Genomic DNA, 26361 nt, shown 5'->3' with positions numbered 1-26361 from the left:
GTTTGGTTTTTTTTAACAAATGCTGTTTCCTGCCCCAAATCCTCCCCTTGGCCCCCAGCTCGGCCCAGAGCTCTGCCCTGCGCGTCGCGGCCGGGGAAGATGCTGTCCCGGCGTGCCGGTGACGGGGCGGGGCTCGGTGTGTTGCAGGTGCCGCTGCCCGGACGCCATGAGGGAGGCGGAGGTCAGGAGGCTGCTGGCTGCCAACCTGCTCTGCGCCCTGGCCATCGTCCTGGCCACACTGGGCCCCGCTTTCTTCCTGGACGGATTCAGCGTGCTGGGAACGCACCTCACGTGGCTGTGTGTTTGTTCTGTTTGTGTTGCTACCCTTAATATAATTTTGCACTTAGTCCTTAAACCAAATCAGTCTCCTAAGAGACGTTCCTTTGGTCACAAGGTAAGATTTTTATTTTTTTTTTAATTCTTAAGTTCTTACCAGGCAATACAGAGGAGAAGTAAATTCTCTTAAATAATCAAATGAGAAAGAAGACAATTATTCCCATTTCCCATAAGTGAGTGGAGTGTAGCACCTTTTGAAACAAATTTTTCAGTATTTTCATGATGTTAAACTTTCTCTACCTGTAAATAACCTGTTCAGGTGAGTGATTCTATGCTTTCCTGTTTTTTGTCTGAGCAATGTTGTTTGTAGTCCCAAGAATTTGCGTGGTGGCAAAACCTGGCAAAATTAAACGGCTTTAAACTCATTTTGTAGTCCAGGCCTGGTTTATTTTCTTGATAAGTGGATATACCAGGAAAAGATGTTATCACACGTTTCTCATATGTAATTGTAAGTTTGTCATAATTTTAAAAGGAAAAAAAGTATTTTTTCAGAATCTGACACATAAAAGAGATGGTATGCTACGTTTCAACAACTAAAAAAATCATATGGAAAAGTATTAAAATGTCTGCATTTCCTTGTATGATGAAATTATGAAATTTGCATACAGAAGAATCTGAAGTTGGGAGAAACTTTTTGTAGTTACAGTTTGCAATGGGGAGCATTAAAGATATGAATCCCAATGAAATACTTTGCAACAGAGTGATTGTGGAGCAGCACACGACTTACCCAGCAGGGAGGGAATACCCCAGAGTTTTGAAGTCGGGACAATAGTCTTCTACTTCTGACTTGCTGAGCCAGGCAAGATGTAATGCTCTGAGGTGGTTTTTAAGCATTTAAGTAATCATCCCTGCGAGCATATCTTTGTGTGCAAAGCTCCTGTCTAGTTTTGCTGACTGAGGAGGATGTGAAATGCACAAAACCGTGATGGGAAGGAAGTATTTTAACCATCCGTGATTTGAAAATGAAGCACACTTCATGTTCTAGGTGAGATTTCATCCCAGGAAATAAATATAGAAAGGAATAAATATAGAAAAATAAGGGTTCAAGGAAAGTTACAGATTTTGCATTGGTGACCTGATCAGAACAGACCTTACCAGAACTGTTTATCAAGTGTTTTTGCTTCTACATGATATAGTGAGTACCCAGAAACTGTTGTTTAAGTTCATAGAAAATTATGTGTTTTGCAGACTTACAGAAAGTTATGGATGTTTCTCAAATATAGTCAGAATTTAAGATGCCAAGTTCAAAATGTAGTTTTAGTTAATGTAATTTTGATCCTTTATGTAGCAGACTTCTTTATATTGTATGTTTTCTTGTTTTGTTTTGTTTTTTTTCACCTTTTGTGAGAGTTGCCTTTTAATGAATGGATATGACAGTCAGATGTTAAACAGAAGAGTAAAAATGTCCAATAAAATTACTTGTGGTTATCTTGTAATTTCTGGTTATTTTCTTTGTATGTTTGCCCTGTTTAATGCGATGCACAAAAAAAATTGTAGGTGGAGTGTGATGTTTTTTAATTAATTATGTAAAGTATTAATATATGGAAAACTGTTTTGAAATATGCCATGCTATTATATTGTGCTGCAGCTGAAATTAAAGACATAATCAGAGTACAATGCTCCTGATAAGATATAGACTGTGTGTGTTACTTATGTTCTGTTTTGAAGCATTATTCTGATATTTCATTGCTCTTTTTTAGATATCCAGATTTCTAAAATGCTGTATATACTTTTTCATGTCTTGCATACTGTTTCATGCGATTATTGTTCTTTATGGAGCACCTCTCATAGAGTAAGTCAGAAGACTCTCTCTTTCTCTAAATATTCGAAGGGGTATCTCTCCCTGCAGATGTTGGTATAAGTACTTGTGTATTTTCTGGTACACTGGAAGTTAAGGGATCAGCTCCTAGCTGGGGGAATAACGGTGGCTGTTTCAGCTTCCTCTTGGTTTTGGGTTGGTTTTTTTTGTTTGTTTGCTTGCTTGTTCAGTTGGTTTTTTTGAAAGCCAGCTCCTAAACGAGACTTCTGTAAATAAAAATCGTAAGACAGTTACAAACAACTCCATTTACTTTAATTTTTATGTTAAGCATATGGGCATAAACATTTTTTGGAGCTTCATTTAGTCATTTTCCCGAATAAGATTCTAAACCATGCATCTTGCCTATTTTTCATCCTTTTGATATTAGTGTTTTAACTTTAATGAAAGTCTAAAGAAAAGTGTGAAGCTGCCTGGGTTTTGAGAGATACACTAAGTAGCTGGCTAACAATAGTTTCGTGTAGTTTGGTTTCATGGTTGCTGTCACAACTGAAAAATAAATAGATTAATGAAATAAGTATCCAAGCATACTTCAATTTAGAACTAATGATCTATATGAAGTACACCTGTGTTTTTTAAAAAATGTTACAGGTCTCAGGCATTTAAAAAAATTACTACATCTCATGTTTGAGATAACAGCAGAACTCTTTCCAGCTTCCTTTACTGTTCTACAGAGTAAGAAGAAAATATTTTATTCTTTTATATGAGGTTTAAGAAAGCACACATGCTTTCACAAGTTGAGCTAGAGGGGCTTTTTTCTTCCTGAATCTTGGAACTTTTAGAACATTAGTAACCACCTCACTTAATTTTGTAATACTCTTTTTCTTTTTGTAGGTTAGTGACTGAGACATTTTTGTTTTCAGTTCTTCTGTCTACATTTACTACTTTACAATGCTTGTGTTTGCTGGGACCAAACATACAGGCGTGGATACGGGTATTTAGTAAAAATGGGTAAGTCCTAATCTAAAGTTTCTGATATTTCTCTGAATAGAAACAGACAGAATTGGTGTAAAAATATATAATGGAATTTTTGTAAAGAAAAGAAAACTTCCTGGATGATGGGTGGTTTTTGTATTTGTGATTACAGACCTATGGGATTTTTTCTGACAAAGAAAGATTTATTTGAAGACACTGATTCAGAAAAACAGCTTTTCATTTTTGATGCTCAGATGCTAAATCTCACTCTGTATGTGTTTGAAGGAAGTAAAGTTTCCAGCACGTATTCTACTGAAATAAAACATTGTGCAGTTCTATATGATGGTTGTCAAATAAAGGGGAGACCTGACACTGAGCTGTGCATAGGGAATCTTGCATGTGATCCAGTAGTGCCTTCATAAATACAACTTTTAAAGTAGGAATAGGAAGTCAAAAGAAGCACTGTTTGAAACCTGAATATAGTGTTGAAAATTACACATGACTTACTGTGTTCTTAATTATGTGATATTAACCCATACTCTTTTCTCAATTTCAAAGAAAGCTGTTTTGAGTGTCAGAGTTTTCAAGCATTAATTTTTTCAGGAGTATGTTTAAAGTAAAACAAGCCTTCTAGTTGCATTTTCACCTGCAGTGGCAGCCATAGCATCAGCATGTATCAAGGATAATGTATTTTTCAGAAGATTTCCATTTCTTCTGCCTTTTGTCATTCCATAAATAATAGCAGGTTGAAAGAATAGGACACTGAAACATAAAGAGGCTTCACATATGCTTGAGATTCAATGAGATTTTAGTATTCATTCCCTTTTAATAGTTCATAATGGTGAAGTCTCATCTCAGAAGACACTGAAAGGTTACATTATGCTGCTGACATATGGAATTATTTTTGGTTTGCACTCCTTTAGAGGAGGAGACTTTAATACTACTTCCAGGTATTAAATTTTGGTTTATCTCAGTTCTCATCTTACTGAGAAATACCTTGAATCCTTACTCAAGTCATTTACACTTGGTTTTTTTTCAGTGGAAGTATAACTATACTGTAATAAAAACAAGGAGTTGCTCTGTAATAAAAGCAAGGAGTTACTCAGACAAAATAAATCTTTACTGATTCACTTGGTCATCTTTGGAGGTTTTGCATCTGGAAATAACAGCTGAATTGAAGTAACAGATGTTTGACAATATCAGTCTGTCTTTGTGCCAGGTAGATTTTGAATACGTATTGATTTCTTTCTTTCCTAGTGTAGATCATGTGATTTCAGCACAATCATTGCATAGGAAACAGTTGTCTTGTTTTGACACTTTTGCTGTGAGGACTTGTTAGTACTTCTTGCTAGTGAGCCATGTGACATTATGTGAGAAAAATGTTTATTATTAATGATGTTTGTTTACACTTTGAGTGAATATAGACTACAAAGAAATATTTTAGCAGCTTTCTTTATGGATTGTAGCAAGCTGCTAATTTAAAAATAATCCTCTGTTTTTTCATTTGAGCTCATGAAATTGGAACTTCTTAGGTCTGGGCATGAGATGAGTGTAGACATGATACATTAAAAGGTTGTCTTCAACTTAACCATGTGGAATGAGGTGAGACTGGTTAAATGGAAGAAAAGGATGGTTAGGTAAAATCAACAGAGCTGCTTTCCTTGAAAGTAGAGTTTAGGGAATTGAATTGCACTGGATCAGTTAGCTTGAAAGTCTGATTAAGTGTATAGCTTAGTATGAAAAGAAAATTTGTTTTTAAGTACCTGAGTGCAATTTAGACTTAAGTAACCTTAAGCCTATGTGCACATAGAATGTGTGAGGAAAAGTAAGTCTGTGTATTCTGCATGACAAGCCCTTCCATTCTTAGTTAGCTATAAATACGGCCCTTTTCACTAATTCTGCATTTGGGAAGGGGTGGGCCCACGCCAGCATCTCTGGGCTCCTTACTGTGACATTGAGAGCTGTGACTGATGTCAGTGTCATGGCACTGATCATACGCTGTCATGCGCTGCTGTGAGCAGTCAGAGAGAAGTAAGAGCTGCAGAAAGGGTTATCAGCATTCATGGCAGCATGTGGCTGCTATTTAAATAGTGTTTCAGTAACTTAGCTGAAATAGCCTCTTGCATAAAAGTCTTCCATTTTTTTCAGTTTTCTATTGCCTTTTTTTCCCTCTTCTTTTGGAGACTTCATGTGAAATCACTGTTCTGAGAAATTGTGTTGAAATTTCTTGTGTAATAACAATTATAAGGTGTTATCAGGGTAGAAAAGAGATTTTATTTGGATGTTGCCAAAAAATAGTGAAAAAACCCACGACATTAGGGCTCCTTTCTGTTTTCATTATGCCTATTTTATCACTTTGTTTATGAACTGCATACTCTTACAGACATGAAATGTCTCTTGTAAATGTAGGCATCATCACACACCAGGGGCTGCTTAGTATTTAGTCCTGCTGCAGCCAAGAATTCCAAATCTTGTCTGTGAAGGAGCTGTCTCAATAGATTATTTTGTCAGCTAACCTCTTAATTCAACATTATTCAGAGTGGAACTGAATGTATTGTGCTATTTAAATGGCTTAAATAATTACTTTAGGCTTTTAAAAACCTTTCTGCCACTAGTGTTCATTTATTATCTTAATCATTGCTACTTTTGTCTGCTGGATTATCTTAGTTTAAATGAAAGAAATGTGGATAATGCAAAGTTTATAAACATTGCTGCAGTTGTTAGTCTTATGCAAATGAGGAGTATATGGTGGTTTAAAGAATACCTTCAAAAATCCCAATAAGTGTCAGTCATTCCAAGAAGAAAAGTGAGTACTTAAGTAATGACTTACTTAAAGTAAGTAGTTGCTCCTTCAGGATGATGCTGGAGGACAAGTCAGTTGTCTTTGGGTAGCCAGTCCCTGCTGCAGAGGGGTTCAATTAGCAGCTGAAATAGTTGCCAAACTGCCAATGGCTGTTTTTCACTTGGGCACCGTGCCTTGCTAATTCTGTTGTTTTGCATTTGGACTCAGTCTGATCTCTCCATATGGTACAGCAGTCTCTGGTGAATCTGCCACACACACAAGATGTCTTGTGAGGTATAACTGTACCTCAGTCAGTCCTTGGTGTATTCTGTTGTCTCTTTTGCTGCTTTAAGGTTGTTGTGAATGTTCTCTTCCTTGTTCTGCCTGACAGCTCTCTGCTCAGTTATTCAGCTTCTGAAAATAATTCAAAAGAATTTTCTGTGTGCAGACTCCTAAACAGTTTTCCTGTTACATCAGGACTTTTCAATAAAACGAATCTCAAACTGGTAGGATTGTGAATTGGAGTATTTTAAGTTAAAGAGGTCATGTTATTGTAGAAGAAACAGTTCTGCTCAAAATGTCAACCTTGCGCTGTCAGTACTGTAGTCTGCAAGACCTTTTTTTCTGCAAATATTGAAAAATGTTTGCTTTAAATTTGTGAGCTGTTTGGTCAATAGCGAGTGCAGCAGTGTGGACTCGGAAGTAAAGAAATTTTATTCTCTTCAAAACCAAGTGTTCATGTCATGCAACCTAAACAGCACATGCAAAGTTCAGAGTTTACTGTGCATCTAGTCTTCGAGCCATAAAAATGCTTATTTTTTTCCCTCTGTTAGCTGAAGCTTGGTGTACATTTATAATCTGAGATGTAGCAAACTTTAAACTCAGATCTTCTACTGTACTGATTTGGAGCAGTGATTCTAGCCTGGCTCTCCTGTCTTGAAGCTGTGCCCTACTGCCTTCTGAACTTCTGTTGCTCTTTTCTTAATTGGTACCAAGTACCCAAATGTTCATGGCCTGAGCAAAGCAGAGCAATCACTTGGTACATTGATGGTAGTAAGTCTTCATCTGTTAAACAGAAATCCAGCTTTTCAAAAACTTCTAAAATCAATAGTGGCAGAAGGCTATAAACGGAGGACTGAAGTAATTTAACATCTCTTACAATGTGTGCCATGACTGGTAGTGTAAGAGTTCTTTAGTGTGCAAAAAATTTATCCTGCAGCCAGTGTACTTGAACTTGGATGCACTGCTGCCAAAGGGCTCCAACGTGCAGCTGCTTTTACTTGCAGTGTTTCTTTTCAGTTGATGGAAACTTGTTTTGAAATATTCTCATAGTGGACTTCTATATTAAATTTTGAATTGTTGTAGTCATCAAATATGTCTGCACCACAGAGTCCTTTGTGACTGTGCTTGTGCTTTTCTGTACAGTCCCACAGTACACTTCTATGTCTGCCTCTCCCTGCAATGCACATAGCTAGCAAGATAGATTTATTTGTTCAGTCTAGCAGTGTTTCAAGGTAACATGAATTAGCTTTTGCAGTAAATATCTCAAGGAAAAAAAAATCTTTAAAGTGTGGTATAAAAAGATTGTAATTATAGCTAAATTATGCAGCTTAGATTTTGCTTCCAGTTTGTATGTTTTAGGAGAAACCTGCATGCTATTTATCAAATGTGTGAATTTTTATGTCTGTTTGTAGCCTCAAAAATTTGGGGAGAAATCTGATCTAACTCTCTGCTGTGGTAACTTCTGCTGTTGTTGATAACTTCTAACACACTTTTTACAGAGCTATGTCCATATGGGAAAGCAGTCTACAGATAACTTCTGTGTGCAGTATACTTGGAGCTTGGTTTGGAGCGTTTCCTATTCCTCTTGACTGGGATCGGCCTTGGCAGGTTAGTATCTACACCCTTACCATAAAGGTACAAAATACTAATTTTCTGGAGATGCACACTACACAAAAATTGCTCTGAAGCTCTTCAGGTGTATTGTACTTGGTCATAAGCTGCTCCTACAGAGTTATGCCAGACTTTCAACAACTCTTTGGAAACATCTGTGCTTAGAGTGGAAGGAAGTAAAATGCATTATTTTTACTTCCAGTTTAAATAGGTTCTTTATTACATGCTTGTGAGCATCTGTTGCATGCAAATTTTATAATGGAATAGAGCTCTAATGATTTGGATAAGAAGAAGCTGGACAAGCTGGAGGAGAAATGGGAAATGCTGAAGATGGCTTCAAGTTTGCCTTCAGTCTACTAGCTTTTATTGTTCACAGGTAGAGAAAGAAATGCTTTCCTGGTGTTTTAACTCCCCTCTGTCTTCCACAAAAGCACTTAACATAAGGTATTTTAAATGGATTTAGATCAGTTTGTGGAAATGGTATAGCCAAAGCACTGTACTAAACACTTGTGATTTCAAAGGAAGGCAAACATTAGCTTTTTAGTTGAACAAGAAGAAATGTGAAGCTGGCATTGCAAATCCTATCTTTATGAATTCCAATGTTTATGCTAATTTCTTACTATGTTTTTTGGCATGGAGAAGTGATTCAATTAAACATAACTGAAGTCTGCAATTGCCTTAAAATGATGGCACTAGTAACAGCTTCTTCCTACATGTGCTCAGTGTTTCGTAACTTCGTCTGGTTACCAAACTCATACTCTTGGCTGAGTAGTGTCTACCAGGCCTGTTCTTAAGCAGATGGTTTAAGAGGTTTCTTCCAGAAATCAGTGTAACAGGCAGCACACTTTCCTCTCTGATATTGTGAAGATGCTGTGCCTTACAGCTGCACTTAAAATTTGTCTTCTTTAAATAGCTCACAGCCTTTATGCCATTAGTCTTTCATTGCAGTAGTGTAATTAGACGTTAGAATTTGTATTTCAAAAATAATGGAAGAGTGGGTTAATATTTAAAGCAAAACATTTTCTTCCCTGAAACACTTGGTTTATTCTTGCTAGATATTTTACCATCATTCTGGCATAGGTATGTGTTGACACTAATTAATTGTTGACAGACATGAATGTAACCCAAAAATCAAGGGATTCACTGAAATACAATCTCCTATCTCCTTTGCAAGCCTTTCTCACTTCTCTGTCCTGATGAGAGGCAAGCACTTTTTCCTTGCTCAGCTGGGATTTTAAAGTAGCATGTCTCATCTGGCAGGTTTTGTTTTATTCCCAAAATCTCAGACTTTGCTAACATGCCGTGTATGAAATCTTCACCTTTTATGCACCAATGATATGAGGAAAACTTAGGTTAGGGGGCTCTGAGTAACAAAACAAAGACACTAATAGCTGAAGACAGATACTTTAGGTAGAGTTAGTTTTTAGCTTTTGGTCCATTCCCACGTGTTCCAATAGTGGGAGACACAAGTTCGATAATGACATGAAAATTTTTGCTGTTTGAAAACTCTTCCAAGCTAATAAAAGCCAAACATGATGGAAAATTTAGCTCTACAAGCTACACTTAAACATCTAAAACAATACTATATGACTCCTCAGAACAGTAAAGCATCTGCAGAAATTTCAGATACCCAAACTTGTCACTGGCTGTTTCTGGGTGTGAATGCTCCCCAGTGCTCCCTGTGTGTCTGCAATTTCCCTTTTCCTTCACCATCTCCACCTTCATTTCTGACATACTCCTGGTTCCAAAGTTAGCAGGGGAGAGTTTATGACTCAATTTCTACATCAAAGATCTTTTGCCTAGATCCTAGAGCATTTGCTGTTGTTCTTTCCCTTCCCCTCATTTTTCCCATCTTCACTTCTCCATCTTACACATTATAGAGTTTTAAATAGTGGGATGGGGAAAGAAATTTTTTGTTCCACTGTGAGTCTCACCTGCTTGATCTTTAATGATGTGGGCAGTTCAAGAGCAGCCATAGAGAGTTTGCTTATCAGTCCTGCAGGCTACCACTCCAACGGTCTTTGAAAACTGCAGTTTTAAAGGCTATTTTTTTAAGATCTGCTGTATTAGGGGAGATTAAAAAGTTCTTGTTAAAATGCAATGTAGTTGTTACAATTCCAGTTGTTTCAGCAGAGCAACACAGTGAAGTACCAAAATTGTAACAGGTCTTCAAGGCAGAAATCAACCTCTTTAAAATGGCTTGTCAAGGATCCTGCTCACAACTCTCAGAAGTTTTCAATCACCTATTAATAATCTAATATTTTTGTGAAGGTGATCTCTTAAATATTGGTCACTAAACCATAGAAGTGGGGGCAGTGTCCTGGCCAGGCATTTTCAGTATTTGCCCAGGAAACACTGCTTCCCAGCTTGCCCAGCTCAGGCAAGAGATATATTGAGATATATTGTGAATCAGGTTCTGGGGAAAAACAACTTCATGCCACAGCTGATGTCTTTTGCCTTTCTCTTCCTACTGAACAGTATGGATTCAGCAACCCAGGTATTGCATGTAGTAGCTGCATGGCTGTCTCAGAAATCTTCAGAACCAGGAGACATTTCTGTTCTTCAGAAGTTCACTGGGCACTGGCGCAAAGCCCCTTTTTGCAGGAGTATTCCTTTTGCTACCTGATGTCAGGTGATTACAGAAACTCACCGTAAATTCTTTCACTGTAACAATAAAAGAGAAGTGCTTTCTCTGTTGTCTTCAACCTCAGACAGGGGAAAGAAGAATGATCCTCAGAAAAGTCTGCTGTTGTTGCAGATCTGTTTACTTTGTGAAGAAGATCTTTAGTGCTGATTGCCCCTGAGTGACCTAACCACTTACTGAACATAAAGATACCTGCACATAATACAGCTGCAGGATTAATAATAATTATAATTTTTAACCTCCCCCAAATACAAGGACTACTAGTGTTTTGCATAGAACTCCACAGAACTTCACCTGGTATGTTTAGGGGAACACCTACAGATTAAGTCCCATGGAAGGTGTCAAAGAAACCATGTAGATCTTAATGTGACTTAAAAGTAATCAGAACCCAGTCAAAACCAAATTACTTCTAGACATCTGCATGAGTAAAGTATTAAGCTGTCGTGCTTCTGACATCAGCTGTTTCTCGTATTAGCCTAAAAACAGAGAGCTTGAGGATTACAGTTTTGGATTTACCCAGTTTCCTATCCAAAAATGGACTCAAATGGAACAGATTAGTCTTTGAACTCAAGACCAGCTTCTGAGATAAAAAGAGGTCTCATTAGTGATTGTTTTCCTTTTTTAATTTTAGTCTTTGTGCTGTAAACAATTTTTTTTTATCTGTAGTGGAAGTGGTTCTGCTTTAAAGCAGAAAATGTGGTTTAAATCTTATTACTTGGGGAAGACTAAAGTGGTATTATTATTTTAGAGAGCAGTGTTAAGGCATTTAAGCCTGTTTATTGCAAAATCTGGTTCTGATGTTTGTATTGATTATAGTTAGTATTTGTGGTGTAACAACATGCAATAGAAACGCAGCTGCATTGCTACCTGTAATTTCAGACAATTCATTATTGGCAGATTGTCACAGAAAAGGTGAAATTGGTACTACAAGAACTGGATGGATCAGCAATAATTGAGAAATATCATGTGATAAAGCAAACCAAAGGGGTTTTGCTGCTGCCCTTGGGCTCTGTTGGTAGCCCTGGAATGTCAAAAGTTGTCAAAACCACAAAATATCCAGCTGGTACAGAAATGTGCTGTGAGTTTGGGATGAAAAATGCTATTGATTTAGCTTTGTTAGAGCAGTATAATATGAAACAAGCTACACAGAAAAAGTCACTGTGTCTTGAATTGGCATATTTTTCCACTTAATTGGAATTTAGCACTTAATCAAATCTGGTGTCTACACTTCAAACTGTAGATAGTTTAGGAGTGTCTACAGTCAACTTTTAAATTGAAAAATCATTCACAAATGGGGGAATGTAAAGCTGCCTCTGGGAAGTCTGGTTTGTTGATAGAAAGGTCCTCAAATGGAAATGGTCTGTAGTCACTCACCTAAAGCAAACGAGGTTGGAGGGAGTACTGAGAATGCTGGAATCCCAGCAGAGTATTAAATGAAGCTGTCTGCACTATTCTGTAAGATACTTGGCTGAATTGCCATGCTCGTACCTACCACAGTTCTGCTTTGTGTCCTTCAAAAAAAAGCAACATTGGTTTCATTTTTTTGCTACTGTTTCCCTTCCCTTGGCAGTCTGTTTTGAGTTTATCATATTTTCCTGCAAACCTGATAGAAGAACTGAAAAATTACCTGGTAGTCATTGCTTTACGTTGTGGTTGAGATGTATCAGTAGAAGTTGAGAAGTCTTTTGTACTATTACCTGCATCTTACCTGGTTAGAATATCAGATGTCAGCATCCTTTGTGTCTTTCACTAGAATTTGTTTTTACTTCAAAGTACTTCAGGGTTCTGTGGAGTAAGCCTGATGGTGAATTTCATAACAAGAATTCCAACTTATGTGCTAATCACTAAAGCCCAAATGCTTCTTCATCCTTACTTATTTACAAAGCAAAGGAAACATGTTGCTTCTTTATACATAAATCTTGTGGCGTGCAACAAAACTGAGATAAATACAGATGTCTCAGAAAATCTTCACTTTATTTTCCATGTTTATGTTTGAAAAATATTGCATACAGGGGATATTCAGATTTGTGTGCCTCTCTACCCTTAAAAATAATGTTAATTGCATTTTTTAGAGCATACAACAACTTCTATGCTAAGTAAATATTACTTAACAGGAACAGAATATTGTTTCAGAAATAAACTAACATTAATTGTCTGAATAATGTTTGAGAATGGAGATGAAAAATATATAAAGCATTTCTGTTAGAAGTATAAAATATATTGTTGAAAATCAGTTTGTGTCCTATGATTTGGGTTTTTTTTCATTATCCTGTTACTTTTTTTAAAGCAACTTTTAAGTGTGCCATGTATGTTACCCCTCTGCTAGCTTTAAGAAAAATTTTGTAACTATGCAAAACAGTTGGTCAGGGAGGCCCAGTCTGTTGTTATTCCTGGTTGTAGATCTAGAATTCAGCCTATCTCAGACAAAGGTAAAGATAATTGCCTTACAGGAATGCAGGTTAGGTGCCACAGTAGTTACATTTCTGTATTAAAAACAAAAAAAACCCGAAACAACAAACTTTCCAGGACTCGTTCTGCCAGGCATGTTTCAGTTAGACTGGTAGATTAATTTTGCCAGTGTTTTGAGATTGTTATCCTATTTTTCAGCAATTTTTAAAGCAGTTTGCAATACTTAATTGTGATGATTTAAATAAGGATGTTCTAGACAATTTAGAGTTGTACATCCATCTCAGATGCCTCTAGGCCACTGAAGCACAATGGGTATGTAAGGGTTACAGTTAGCTAGGACAGTTCTACAAAGAAATAGAAAGTAACTTCCTTTCTTACAGTTAATTAGTTTTTCCAGATTGCCTGTTTCAAGTTGATGGTGTGCTTTTAATAACCACGTGTGATCAGGATCCTGGCTTCATGTGTCACTGAGAAGTGGAAACTAAAAACATAGCACCACTGAAACAGGAGGGGGATGATGTAGGAGTTACTAGGTACATCCTTTCTTTTCTCTACTCAGCTTGAGGAAACCAGTTGCAGAACAACATGGTATAGAGTTAAAAGACCACAACTTTATCAGCATACTTTATATGTGGTGGAACTATTATTCCAGACACAGCATTTGCCACTGACAACAACTGGATTTAGTTCACTGGGGAATTCCTCAGTTTATTGCATGTTTTGATAACAGACTTTTAAATCATGTCTCTGTGTTTGGTGTGTGCATGCCCTCCCATACCTCCAGGATTTTTTGGTAGCATAATTTTAATTTGTAGTACCTGTTGCTAGTGGTAAAAAGTGACTTTGAAACAATATTCTGCTTACAGTTTTATCATTTGGTAGAAGTAAAATTGCTGTATTCCTACTTCATAGTGGATACTGCAAGCATAATAGGTAGTGCTGATAAAGCTCACTTGAGTTGACTGACTGCCATGTAATTTAGCCAATATGACTGTAAATATTAGCCTTAGATACCTCTCAGACATTTGTAGCCTGAAAAATAATCCAGAGAATCTTGGGTACAGTTCTTGGTGCTTACTCAAGTAAGCTAGGACTATAAACTTTCACTCTGCTTTGGTTCTTCTTAACACAGCTCAGAGAGTTTCCTTCTTGTATTCCTTTTTGGATCTACTACCTACTGTGAAAGTTTTGGTATTAGAGAAGTTGCTTAATACAAGAAGAAGGGATAATATGCAGTTGGAGTTGTTTTAAACAGAGGTAGAAGCTTGTTCCACTTTAGTGTGGTTATCATTGTTTATTTAATAATGTGTTTACTGTTCACTGTAAACCTTAATGGTGAGATCAAAGGCTGTTATGCTTGCTATAACTTTAGAACACAAATCCATGAAATCAACTTCTAGTTACAAATGCCAGCCTGAAAAAAGTCTCACACTTTCTTCTTGGTGTGTGCTTGTCAACACACACATTCTGTACAATGTGATAAGACACTTGTAGTTAACATGTGCATGCAACCAAAATAGATTAAAGGCATGTACTGAAGTTTTTGAGACAGTACAGACTAAACAGGAATTTAAGGCATGTTAGAAACAGGGAGGGAAAATAATTGTGCTCATTTATTCAGTTTTAAGATGAAACAAAAATTATTACATAGCCTTCTAATTGACAGTCAAATTAGTTATTTGGAACAGTAAGCATACAAAAAATCGTGTTTAGGAATATGAGAAAAACACTCTTAAGTTTACTGAAAAGTAAGTACAGTAGATTGCCTCACTGTATTTGCATTTGTATAATGAAAGTTCCAGCAGGCAGCTGCTTACTTCATAATATCTTTAAAAACTTTGTGTTGCTCCTCTGGTCTATAAGCATCTGGCCCTTATGTCCTTATCAATGTCTATGTAATTCCCTTGCATGGGATGCAAGACTCGTAATAGATGACAAAACTGTCATGCAGTCAGAATTCTGGTTTAGCCAGCTACATGCACAGTCCAGCAGAGCTAGATACCTTGCTGGAATCCTGCAACATGCTCTGCTTTCCATGCAATTTGCTAAGCATTCTCACATCATAGAATCTTAGCTGTTCTAAAGAGCACTGAGGAAAACTAGCTCATTTGTGTCCTGAAAGGTTGGCAATTCCTATTTTGAGTCATTATTCTTAAAATGAGTTCTAATATATACTAAAAACCTTGCAGTTCTGCAGTGTCTATTTAGCTAGCCTAAAGAAATTCCTGTGAAGTCCTAACACTGCTGCCAGATGAAAAGGCAAAAAGAAAATTTAAACGAATAGCAGAAGTCAGAATTGCTTTTCATTAAACACTGCCTCATGCTCTGTCCATTAAAATGCGTTTTTTTGTTCTTGGTAAGATTTGTTTTTGCCAAGCTGCTGTTCAGGTTCCTAGTAATCATCTACAGGTTGTTAAAATTGCCCTTTTCACCATGCATTTGATATGTAAAAAACTGATTCTTCTTGTCTTAGGCTGTGAGAATGGTAGTTGGTGCTTCCCAGCTGCTGAGACAGATAAGGCATTTCTTGACAGTTTCATGAAAAATGTTCTGTTCTATCTCCTGCGCTCCCCACACTTTTCTCTCCTTATCAGCCTTTTTTCCCCTCAGCAAAAGTGCAGCTAGACCATGCAGCCTAACATCTTATTCCCTTGCTGCTGACCCAGCCCAGACATGACATCAGTACTGGGGCAGGATATGTCAGCTTCCTCAAGGCAGAAGGGAGCATGATGTAGGAGGAACTGAGCTGGAAAGTTCTCAGGGGATGAGAGGGGTGTATTACAAGTCTCATATTTTAAGCAAGCAGAATGGAATCTCTTGAAACAGGCAGACAGATATTTGCTGCTTAGATTTTTATCACTTACAGGCATTTCATACCAAGTCAAGGACTTTAAACCAAGTTTGAGATAATATGAAAGAGGGGGCAAAAGCAGGCCAATTGAGAAAGTCAAAGTCATTTAAAAAGGTCCAGAAGAAAGTGATTGGGCCTCAGAAAAATGAGGGCAGCAGCTAATACAAAATAAAGCAACCCACTTCCACAGAAAGAGGCAACCCATTTTCGTAGACAGCCAAAAGCATGTGAAAGTGGTGTTATTTTAGTGCAGCTGAGTGCTTAGGAACTGTATCTTAATCTGTCTTTGATAACTTGCTGCTTTAGATATACCCATGGGTGCCTTGGGCTATATGTAGCCTAGAAGCCATCAGTCAAGAACAAAAGGTTCAAAACTGGTATTATTACCTGTTTGTTAGGGGGTTTTGCCAGGTCTTGAGGGTTAGAGAAAATGGCAGGACAACAACACTCTTAAATCCAGGCTTTTAACTGCTGTGCTTCGGGAATTTTCAAAAGGCCAATCGAACTGCCCTCAGAACTACTTTGGGCTGTCCAAGCAGCACAGTAAGAACAAGTGCCTGGCCTAGTGCCCCTCTGTTTCATGCCACTAGAAGGGATGAGGTTCTGTCTTTTTCTGTCTTATTCATAGATGGGGAGATAGCATGTTTTCTTCCCTTTGTTCCCTATCTTTTCCACCTGCCATTTGTGAGTGTTCAGAGGTCAGAGATTCAACTGTAAAGAGAGAGAGCCTGAAACTTATGTAAGGTAACACTGACTTTTAAAAACCAAAGCAAAAATTGAATGTTTTAGAAGACAGACAGAGGCATAATTGGTATTAAAAGTTACACAGCTATTGAAAAAACATGTCCCAAGTTGCAGTTCAGTCAGGTGAAAGAGGCTACAACAATCATCAGATATCTTTTTAATCATACCAATAGTCACCCACTATACACAAAATAGCACAATATACAGGGTCATTGGGTCATCAGGGATATTTGCTCTCTAGTTAGGGGAATATGATCAATTCAGAGTCCATCATCTACCTGTAGTTCTGGAAAGCAAATAGGCAACTACAAATTCACCTAATGTAGGTAAAACTTTAATGAAGGATTGATCATTGATCACTCAGCAAATCTGATGTAAAAGCACCACCGAGTTAAGAAGCCTTTGTCCATAGTTTTGTGGATATTGGAGTGGTATTTGACTTCATCAGTGGATAAAAAAGTATGACTTGTGTTCCATCTGAACATTACTGAGTGAGCAGAAGGGTTTCAAGGACTTTTTTTATTGTTTTGTCCTTTAGACAAGTGTAATATGCAAAATGCTAGAAATAATTACATTTTGTTTAAAAGTTGAAAAGATCCACCTGAAGTGTAAGTTTAGCCAAGGCCACAAACTTATGTGAGTTTCAAATGCATGTAGTACTTACCATGCCAAAGCCTCTCAAGGCTTTTTATAGATGATCTACTGTACACAGTAAATGAATGAAAACAAGCAAATCTTTGGCTTGAGAGGCAACTGCGGAAATACTCAGCAACAAAAGCAGCAGAGACAGAATGTATGAAAGTGAAAGAATGAAACAAGGTCAATAAAGAGTACCTAAGGCACCTTGTTTAGTAATCATCTTTGCTACACTCCTTAAGACCTCCAAATAACATATAAAAGCTGTAAATGCTAAGGAATGTGAAGATGAAACAACTGAAGAGATTGAAGATGAAAGAGCAGAGGACAAAATACATTACTCTTTTTTGTAGTTAAAATTCCCATGATCAAAGGATGTGAATAAATATATTCTTTTAAGTGATAATGAAGTAAAGAGAAGAATCAGAGCTAGGAAAATGAATGAAAGGAAGAACCAGTACCATTAAGAGCAAGTTCACTTGATATTCATGAATTGCAAGTCAAAGTGAAGTAGAAAAGAAGGCTGGAGATTGGGATACTTCCTCTATTGTCTAGTGCATTTCTCAGTCTCAAGCACTATGGGGAGGGGGGAAATACCCCCTTAATTTAAAAAACAAAAGGAGAGTCCAGTCCATACTTGCTTTAGGAATATGCACTGTAGAGCAGGAACTGCAAACCTGTCCTTGCAAAAAAAAAAAAAAAAAAAAGCAAAGGAAAATTTTAAAGAGGCCTGGGAATTCTGTTTATTCTAAAATTAATTAATTAATTAATTACCGCCTTAGTTGAGACTTTCATCAAATGCAGTATGTAGTGGACTGGTACTATAAGCTACATCTGATGACAAACTGGTTAAGTCTTGGTTTGGCCATTCCTCCCTGCAAATCAATACAAATTATAATTTAAAAAAAAAAAAAAAAGAGCAGGGAAGAATTCTATTACTACTCTGGGTCAGTACAAGATGGTTTGTTAAAGTTAAGTCAGATCTATTGAGTTGGCTTCCTTTTCTTATAGTTGAAAATAGAGCATACAATTAAAGCTCTCTTTGACATTACTGGCTTACTACAAGTTTGATGATCTGGGTGCAAGATGTTCAGTCACCTTCCAAATTTGTGTTCCCTCCCTACTGCTAGCCAGAGGGAAATTTATCCTTTCACATACTTTTCAAGAAAAAAAGCCAACAAACCTCTATCTCAGTCTCTGGCCTTATTTGAATACTAATTCCTCTATACACACCTGAAAGCTTCAAAACACCATGAGAGATTGAAAGGAGAAGTTGCTGAAAAATCTGTAGGTATCCAAATGTGTACAGCAGAGTAGGAAGTCAGGTCAGCTGAATGCTTCCGAGATACAGACACTTCTAAGAGGTGTTATTTTCCACATAGTTTTTGGACTATCAAGCTAAAGTCTGCAATAGCCAGAAGCCTGCTTACATTTTAATGCATATTAATTAAAAACTGTACAACAGCATTTAGTGTTCATGAAGACGATTGTTATGCTTTTGGCATTTTTAGGAAAGCACATCAAGCTTTAAAGTAGAATAAGACTACTGTCTTTCAGTACCTAGACTTTGTGCTCATGAAGTACAAAAAACCACAGACATTTTCCTCATTGTCTGCTTCTGCCTGGTGTTCTCCCCTCAGGTATGGCCCATTTCCTGTTCCCTCGGAGCTACCTTTGGCTATATGGCTGGTCTGATTATTGCACCTCTGTGGATACACTGGAACCGGAAGCAGCTTACATACAAAAGCAGATAACCGGAACAAAAAGAGACAAGGTATTTCTTTGTGCAGATTCCATACAGACTGTGCAAAAGTTGGGGGTTTTAAAGAGATATATATATATATATATAGAGTCAAAGCAGAAGACTGTCCAAATTCAGTTAGAGTATTTCAGGCCAAGCATCTCCACTCAGTAAAATCACATAGATGCCATTTCAGCATGGTGCAGTTTTTGCTTCCTCTAGACTGTGTAACCCTGAGAGATTGTACCTTCCAGTCTGAATAAAATATTTGTAACAGATGTGGTGGCTTCTTATTACAAGTTCGTTGAGTTTGATTTTATTCCTCTGGATTTCACTGGTTGTAGAAGGCAGAAACGTAGGTTTAACTTTCAAACCTGGAACAAATTCACTATGTACTTAATGTATTGTATTTAAAATCAGTAGAATTTCACAGTAAGCCTGGCCATTGTTAAATGTCTCTCACGTGATCAAACAGCAGTTTATGCATCTTGAGCCTATTCTCTTCTTCACTGTGTGTTTCTTTGGAGTTAGAATGGCTATAATAGCTTCATCAAAAACAGTCTTCAGTCCTTTCTGTGTTAAAGCTGAACACTCCACGTAACAGTAGGCTCCTATCTGTCAAGAAAATAAGTTAATTCAATAGCAGTATGTCTCAGCTGTTCAATTCCATCTGGGCATTTCTGCTTTTTTTTTCTCCCCCCATAGCAACATTACAATGTTTGGCTGCAATCTAAAAAAAGTTATCTAAATGTGCACCCCCCCCTTGTAGGAGAAAATAATTTCTGTCCTTTGTCCAAAGATCTGGAAGGTATTTACGTTGGTTTCTGTGGGAAAGAAGTAAGTTCTTTAGATTGGCAGTGGAGGCCTAAGATATGGTTGATAATTAAAGAGCAAAATATAATTACATTACTTATTTGTGTTTCAAAAATAAATGCTCTGTAAGTGTCCTGGTAAGCATTATCCACATAGTAGTTACAGTGGCAGTATAACATTCTCAAATAATATCTAAAAGATGCTTCCAACATTTTGCTTGAGCAGGAGAGGTCCCTTCCAACCTCAACCAGTCTGTGGATTTTAATTATCTTTGAGTAATATTTATATAGCTTGTATAGCTTTTACAAGTGTCTACACTGAAAATTTGAACTATTACTGGCAAGAAAGTGTAATTACATAGGTCTACTCATTAATGTAGGTGTTGTTAACTGGTAAGTAGTCACAAGATTTCATATGTGGACGGCTAAAAATATGCAAAAAGTGGTAAAGGAAGACAAAGTCAAGTAGAAATAGGGGTGTTTAGTTGTTGTTGTTTTTGTTAGTTGGTTTCATTTCGGAGTATCCAGTTTACCTCTTTTGCTAACTTCTGTCCTTGCTCCACAGATACGGGCTTCTCTTTCATATCATTCAGTCTTGCCAGAGTTTTTGGGTCATCACGGAGATCAATCTAGCAAGAAAGATTGAAGTCATGCTGGAATACTTTCTCTAAACAAAAGTCAGCAGGCAATATGATACCCTCTTTTTAAAGGAGAATCATTCAATGGAATATTATCTCTATGAAAATGGAGTAATGTCATGATTCAGATCGTGGACCCTTCCTGATTCAAGAGGCCTCAATTTAAGTTGGAACCTTTAGAAGGAAGAAACATTTATTCTGTAATTCAGCACTTCAATTAGATGTGATCATCTTAGAATACCAAATGCAGTGGCGGAAAGATTAACCCATAGGTAACACCAACATGTGGGTCACTTCATAAATGAAGCCCAGTCCACTACCCACAAGAAGCAAGAGGAAATTGTCTGATTTCTCCCCTTTTCCTTTGCTTCAGCAAATATTGCATGTGACTAATAGTTGTAAACCCAAGAAATTCCAGTAACATGGGCATGAGCAGACAATTTTATTCAATAAGTCCCGTGACTTTTTAGAAAGTCACATGAGAGACATGCAGCCCATCTTGCCACCGTGTTTACAATGGACATAAGTTTTTTTTAACAAAATGGGGATAGCTCATTGGAGAACAGCATGTATCTGTGTTTTTCTGCCACCTGTAAGGGTTGTTCCTCCAAAGGCAGAAGGAGGTGCTGCACAGGTGCTGTTGGGCCTCAACTTCCAGCCCAGAGAAAAGGCACCATACAGTGATCCTAATTATTTAAATAAAAGTAGAACAGAACCAAAAATACCTGTGTTCCTACTAGTAAAAAGGGAACATTAGGTGCATATTCCTTCAACTCCGGTACCCACTCTTCCTTCACATTTTGAAATGAAGCAGGGTTTACCACTGAGAAGCAGATAAGGAAGACATCGGTCATAGGGTAAGATAAAGGTCTCAGACGATCATAGTCTTCCTAAGGAAGAAAAATTCTGTTATCTGCAATATTAAATTGTTGCCTGTATTTTAACAGTTATATTCAGAAACTGTATTTGTATTTCATGAAGGTTGTTGAGGCAAACTTTCTGAATGTTTAAAACTATTCTAAGTTACTTAGTATCACTGTTAGAGCAAAATTTCCATGTGAAGATCACTATATATGCATGTAAATATTTTGAAAAATGTGTTAATACTGATAGAAACTTGCTTCTCTATGAGAATATATAGATGATTAACATTCAAAAAGTTTTCACTTCAGGAAAAAAACAAAAGGCTTATGTTTCAAACATACTTGCAGATCAAAGACGAGTATTTGTAGAGAAATGAGCAGGTGTGACTGCTGTAGAGTCATCCAGGTTATACAAAGCTAGACTAGATTAAGGCTGTTCGGTGCACTTAAATGTTCTATTTTGGATCATACACAGAGATGATATTTAAAGCCCTCCTTAGAATTCCTTTGTTTCTCAGAAACCTTACAGTCCTGTTCCTAGTGTTCAGGGCAGTAGGAAAGATCAGAAGGGACCTTTTTTGTCTAGACTGTGCTTTCTACTAGCAAGCCCAGCAAAAGATTAGATGGAACAGAAATTCAGAATCAAGAACGCTATGGAATATTAATGTCTTTGTTTATTTGTTTGTTGGGAGTGTGGGGGAGGAGTTAGTGTGAAAAGATTATTTAGACATTTAGAGTCCCAGCATTTAAAGTCAGCAGTCCTACTGCCAGGGTATACCATACTGTGGCAAGACAAGTACCTAGGAGCATTGCCCCTCTTGTAAATCAGAGTTCTCTCTAGCAAGGGAGAAAGTGGATTTTTGCCCCTTGTTTTAGCTAACAGCCAGAGGGAACATGCCCCAGCTTCTCTATGCAAGGCTTTGGTCTTTGGCAGTGAACCACTGCCTTACCATTCCTACTATAGAATTTTGGTGGTTTTTGCAACATAGATAGCTAAGACTGAGGCCAGGCATTGCAGAGACACTAACAAATGCTGGATTTATACCTTCCACAGTAAACACCAATTTATTAGGGCTGCTGCAGCAGTTTCCCTTTTTCCCATGTAAACTCCCCATCTTAATTAAATCTCACAAATATTGCAATGATTCATTCATTAAACATAGAGACAGAAATGTAATTCAAGTCCATGTTTGAAATGAGACAGAAAATTAAATTTTTGTTTCCTTGGGAACAGCCACATTACCAGATTATTAACCTATAGTCACACCCTCAGAAACGACCTTCATTGATTTGTCAGGTTTTAAACATGGTCACTAGAATTTCAGAAAAACTGTGAGAACATCCGCAGAACAGTTTCTGCTTTGCTCATTTTTCCATTTGGAAGTCAACAGCTGTGGGAAGAGAGCTGTTATTCTCATGAACTGGAGGAAAGACAAGTGCAGGCAGAAATCCTGCAGTAGCAAGGAGGTGATCATTCCTTGTCATACTCTTGTGCCATTTTGAGTATCCACTCTAGTTTTGTAAACAGGCTCATCAGTTAGCTAGTGCATGCTTAATTGTTGAGTGGGGTTCCCAATTTCACAACCACAGTAACTGAGACCACTTTGAAGCTACAACATTTGACAGGCCTTTTCCCTGCCAGTGTCAGGCTCTTGCCCTGATTCAGAAGAAAGAAACAGTAACTATGTCTCTTCCAAATCTGTGGACATTCATCATAGAAAGCAGAAATAACTTCAGAACACCAACACAGGAAGTTGAAACTCTTTTAGCATTCAGTTAGTTTTTTTAGACATGTATTTTATGTTTCACTTCTATACTGAATATAGCTAGATCCTGCTCAGGGTTGCACTCTATTTTCTGGGATGGAGACTAAAATCCTAAAAGAAACTTCTCAACTACCAGTTACTTTGTTCCCTGGAGTACAAAATCTACATGAAAGAACACACAGTGGACCCCTCAGCTGCTCTGAAAAATCAGCTCTAAATCATATGTGGGGTATTAGTGAATAAGTTGTATTTTTAAAAAATCTAGTTAAAAGCTGTAATTTGTTCCTACCGCCAAAGAGTTGCCATCCCTATACTCTGCATTGTCTAAAAATCTCCTATCTGGATTAGGATAACTAGAATACTGTCTGCACTAAATGCTGGAATGGAGAAAGCATTTCACTGTCACCAGAAATTACTGTTAGTCCATTAACCTTAAAATAGCTCTTTAGTTAATCCATTTCAAATTACAGATGGACCTTTTATTCATAGCAAATATTAATCATTTTTTTAAAGCCAGTCTCAGGTCTGAGCTCCTTTCCTGCACTTGTTTATGTGATTTTTGATTTATACCCTGTTCCACTTGCACTGGGCCAGCTGTGGGCATGTGTAAGTAATTAAGAGTTAAACAGAAGGCAAGTACAATGTGATTGGATACACCATATACCACAGCCAAAGATGTGTGTGCTGTTTGCTGTAGTGGCTTCACTGCATTGAAGCTTCCTTAAATTATCAGAGAATTTGGCTATACCCACCAGCCCTGCTGCTTGAAACATGACAGTGCTCTCAGGCTGTCCTTTGAACCTTGTCTGTGCTCTGAACATCAGGTGTGCATTGACACTAATAGTGGCAGTAGTTCTAACAAAGCCTTCCACCACATGATTGAACTGGTCCTGAGTCCTCCTGGGAGAAACCCCTCTTAAATTTCGTCAGCATCTAGTAGGCTGGCTGGGCTTAAAGACTCCTTCTGCCTCCCAACAGCCCCTCAGAAACAGCAATAAAACCTGTAAACTTTCTGTGATGTATTGGGCCAGCTTAACTGCTACAACTGGTAGAAGATTCTGAAATACCAAATTAATTTAGACTGAATGTTAGAGAAGCCTGGAAAAATTTTATTGCTTCAACTGTAATTTATTTCCTGAATCTAGTGTAAGGGAAATAAATGTGGTTTATTCTAAAATGAAATGCAACAGCAAAATTGATTATACTAGCCAGTCAAATTCCAATTTGAGTGCATGTACATACCACACTATACAGCAATTAGACTAATTAGACAATCTGATTGGAGGAGGCACTGCATATATATTTAGACTTTAAAAATATTTAAGGATATTAGCAGGAATATTTTAAGAATGTGAATAAGATGGGCAAGAAAGCCCCTAAGGATTGAAATAATCAGTATAAGTCTCAAAAACTCAAGGCTATAATAGTGAAACAGCTCATTCTCCAACATACTCTAGAGTTTAAAAAAATTGTTTGCTGAAGCAGGTGAATACAGAAAATATGAGGGCTATAGTAACTTCAAGCAAAACTGGCCACAAGAATGTTGACTTAATTAATGTTCTGTGGAGCTGTGATCCCTCTAAAAGACATGACACTGCAGCAGGGCTGTTCATAATTTCCCTAGTATCCCTGTGGAAAGCCAGGACAGCTGCCAGTACACAACAGACATAAAGAAGGAGATGAGATGAAGGACATAAGGACTTGGCTTCTCAACTACAAACGGGGTTTTGTTTATAAAGTGGAGAATGGAAATTCAGGCTTTAAAATTACCATGTCTTCTTATGTTAGGATGAAGGTTTGTCTAGCATTGCCTTTATCTTGGTTTCTTAAAATCTATCCTTTAGGTCTCCTTTTCCATGTTACAGTACCTAATCTGCCTGAGATTTTCGGCTGCCTTGTATTTGGATACTGTATTTTGGATGGTGAAGAGGATTTGCTCTAACACGTCAAAATCTGACTATTTCCAACATTTACCTGTCCAGAAACAGAGGTCTTGAGAAACTTTTTGTATGCAGACTGAAGAATGGTATTGCAGCATTATAATATTCTTCATTTCATGGGTTTGCTCAGACCAGAAGCAGAACACAGTGTCCCATTTCAAGTCATGCATTTGATTTTGAACTGATACTTTTGCCCAGTTCTCTGGATATCAGCTGAGACACAGCTAAAGAGAAGGAAACTGTATTCCAAATTCTGCCACTGACACAGTATGTAGTCCTGAGCAAATCATTATCCTCTCTCTGTTTGCATCCTCCCATCTGTAGGGGTTTGCTAGCTTAATAATGCATTAGTCTTTGCAACGCACTCCAAAAGCCTTTGATGTACACAGCTTATGTGCAGTGAGATATTTTTTTTAAAAAATAAACTCAGACAAAGTGGAGTATAATAATTTCTGGACAGCCTTCTTGACCCACAGAAAGCACTATTTCCTATTTCTTTATGTTTATTAGAGCACTGAGGTGCGAGGCACAGACATACAGAGGTTCTGTGTGTAGAGACCTTGTGGCTTCCCTGATTTATGGAATCACACTCCTCCCAGCTCCAGTTGAAGTGATGGACACACAGACAGAGGTCCTTACCCCTCTGTTAGCAGTGTGAGACCACAGGCCTCCTGCTCATCTGGAATGGTATTAGGGTCTCTCTGGCTGCTTCAGAGAGATGAAAGGCAGTTAGTTCTTTGCAGCCAATACCTTCCCACACCTTGACCAAGACCTTTGAGGAAGTCCAGGACTCTCAGATCTGCCATTGCAAGTCATGAAGACAGTGTTAACCTGTATCTGTCTGGTTGGGTTTTATTTCTTTGCTAGTGTTTTTAAGAAAATAGGAGAAACCAAATTATGGTATATCATTAACACTGATGCAAGGGCCCAAGATTTGTCATGTTTTAATTCACACTCAGTGTCTTGTTCTGACAGAACCAAAGTAATAAACTACTTTATGCGTTTTGCAGTTTAGGAATGAAATTTTAACAATGCATCTTCAGTTGTTATACTGACATATTCTTGATAAACCTATTTCTATTCCAAGAGGTATAAAGTGGATGGGTGGAAACAAAATAAAGCTTGCACCACTGGAAGAAAAACCGGAGCTCAAAACCTCTGCGTTTGTGATCTCTGTGTTAGCAACCATCTGTTGCTTTCACAGCTTACAACAGCAATCGTAAGGAGAGGTTCTCACTCCCAACCATCTGTTTTTAGAGAGGAAGCCAAAAATAGACATCAGGCAGAGTTGCTAGAGGAATCCAACCTTCATGCAGCAAAGGGTAATCACTACTGCTCAGAGGAGTGCAGTGAGGCAGAGTTTTGCAGAGTAAAATCCCTGGTAAAAGTCTGTTTTAACCACTTCATAGTAACAAGAGGCAGAAGTCCTCTCATTATGACTTGCCATATTTCAGTTTTTTAAATACATTTCAAAGCTGTCATTCAAGACTGCATTTTTCACTTTTCCTCCCTGAAAATAAGTTTCTGTTTCAGAAGGCCCCCTGTAATATTTTGGAAAACATAACAAGTGAACCA

The 26361-nt window shown here is 37.6% G+C and overlaps 2 protein-coding genes across 4 annotated transcripts; one reads left to right on the top strand and one right to left on the bottom strand.

Annotated features, from left to right (window-relative positions):
- Positions 1-23: 23 nt before the first annotated feature.
- PIGF (phosphatidylinositol glycan anchor biosynthesis class F) lies at positions 24-25790 on the top strand. 3 transcript variants are annotated; one of them, XR_004082239.1, is made up of 7 exons: positions 24-394; positions 2037-2128; positions 2987-3103; positions 7631-7739; positions 18667-18800; positions 20145-21074; positions 24691-25790. XR_004082239.1 is itself a non-coding variant. In XM_005416196.3 (6 exons), the coding sequence occupies exons 1-5, from the start codon at positions 167-169 to the stop codon at positions 18778-18780; spliced, it is 660 nt and encodes a 219-aa protein (XP_005416253.1). In that variant the 5' UTR covers positions 24-166; the 3' UTR covers positions 18781-18800; positions 20145-25790. The 3 variants fall into 3 exon arrangements, 1 of the variants encoding a protein (XP_005416253.1); XR_004082240.1 differs by having other exon boundaries at positions 20145-22547; XM_005416196.3 differs by having other exon boundaries at positions 20145-25790.
- On the bottom strand, positions 14075-21482 carry RHOQ (ras homolog family member Q). Its single transcript, XM_005431690.3, has 4 exons — positions 21423-21482; positions 20943-21107; positions 20113-20208; positions 14075-19382 (listed from the first exon to the last, which is right to left on the bottom strand). Exons 1-4 carry the CDS (start codon positions 21480-21482, stop codon positions 19227-19229), a joined length of 477 nt encoding a protein of 158 aa, XP_005431747.3. The 3' UTR covers positions 14075-19226.
- Positions 25791-26361: the final 571 nt, after the last annotated feature.

This window comes from Geospiza fortis, unplaced genomic scaffold, assembly GCF_000277835.1.
Source record: "Geospiza fortis unplaced genomic scaffold, GeoFor_1.0 scaffold41, whole genome shotgun sequence".
NCBI lineage: Eukaryota > Metazoa > Chordata > Aves > Passeriformes > Thraupidae > Geospiza > Geospiza fortis.
This window is presented reverse-complemented; position numbering and strand designations above follow the sequence as displayed.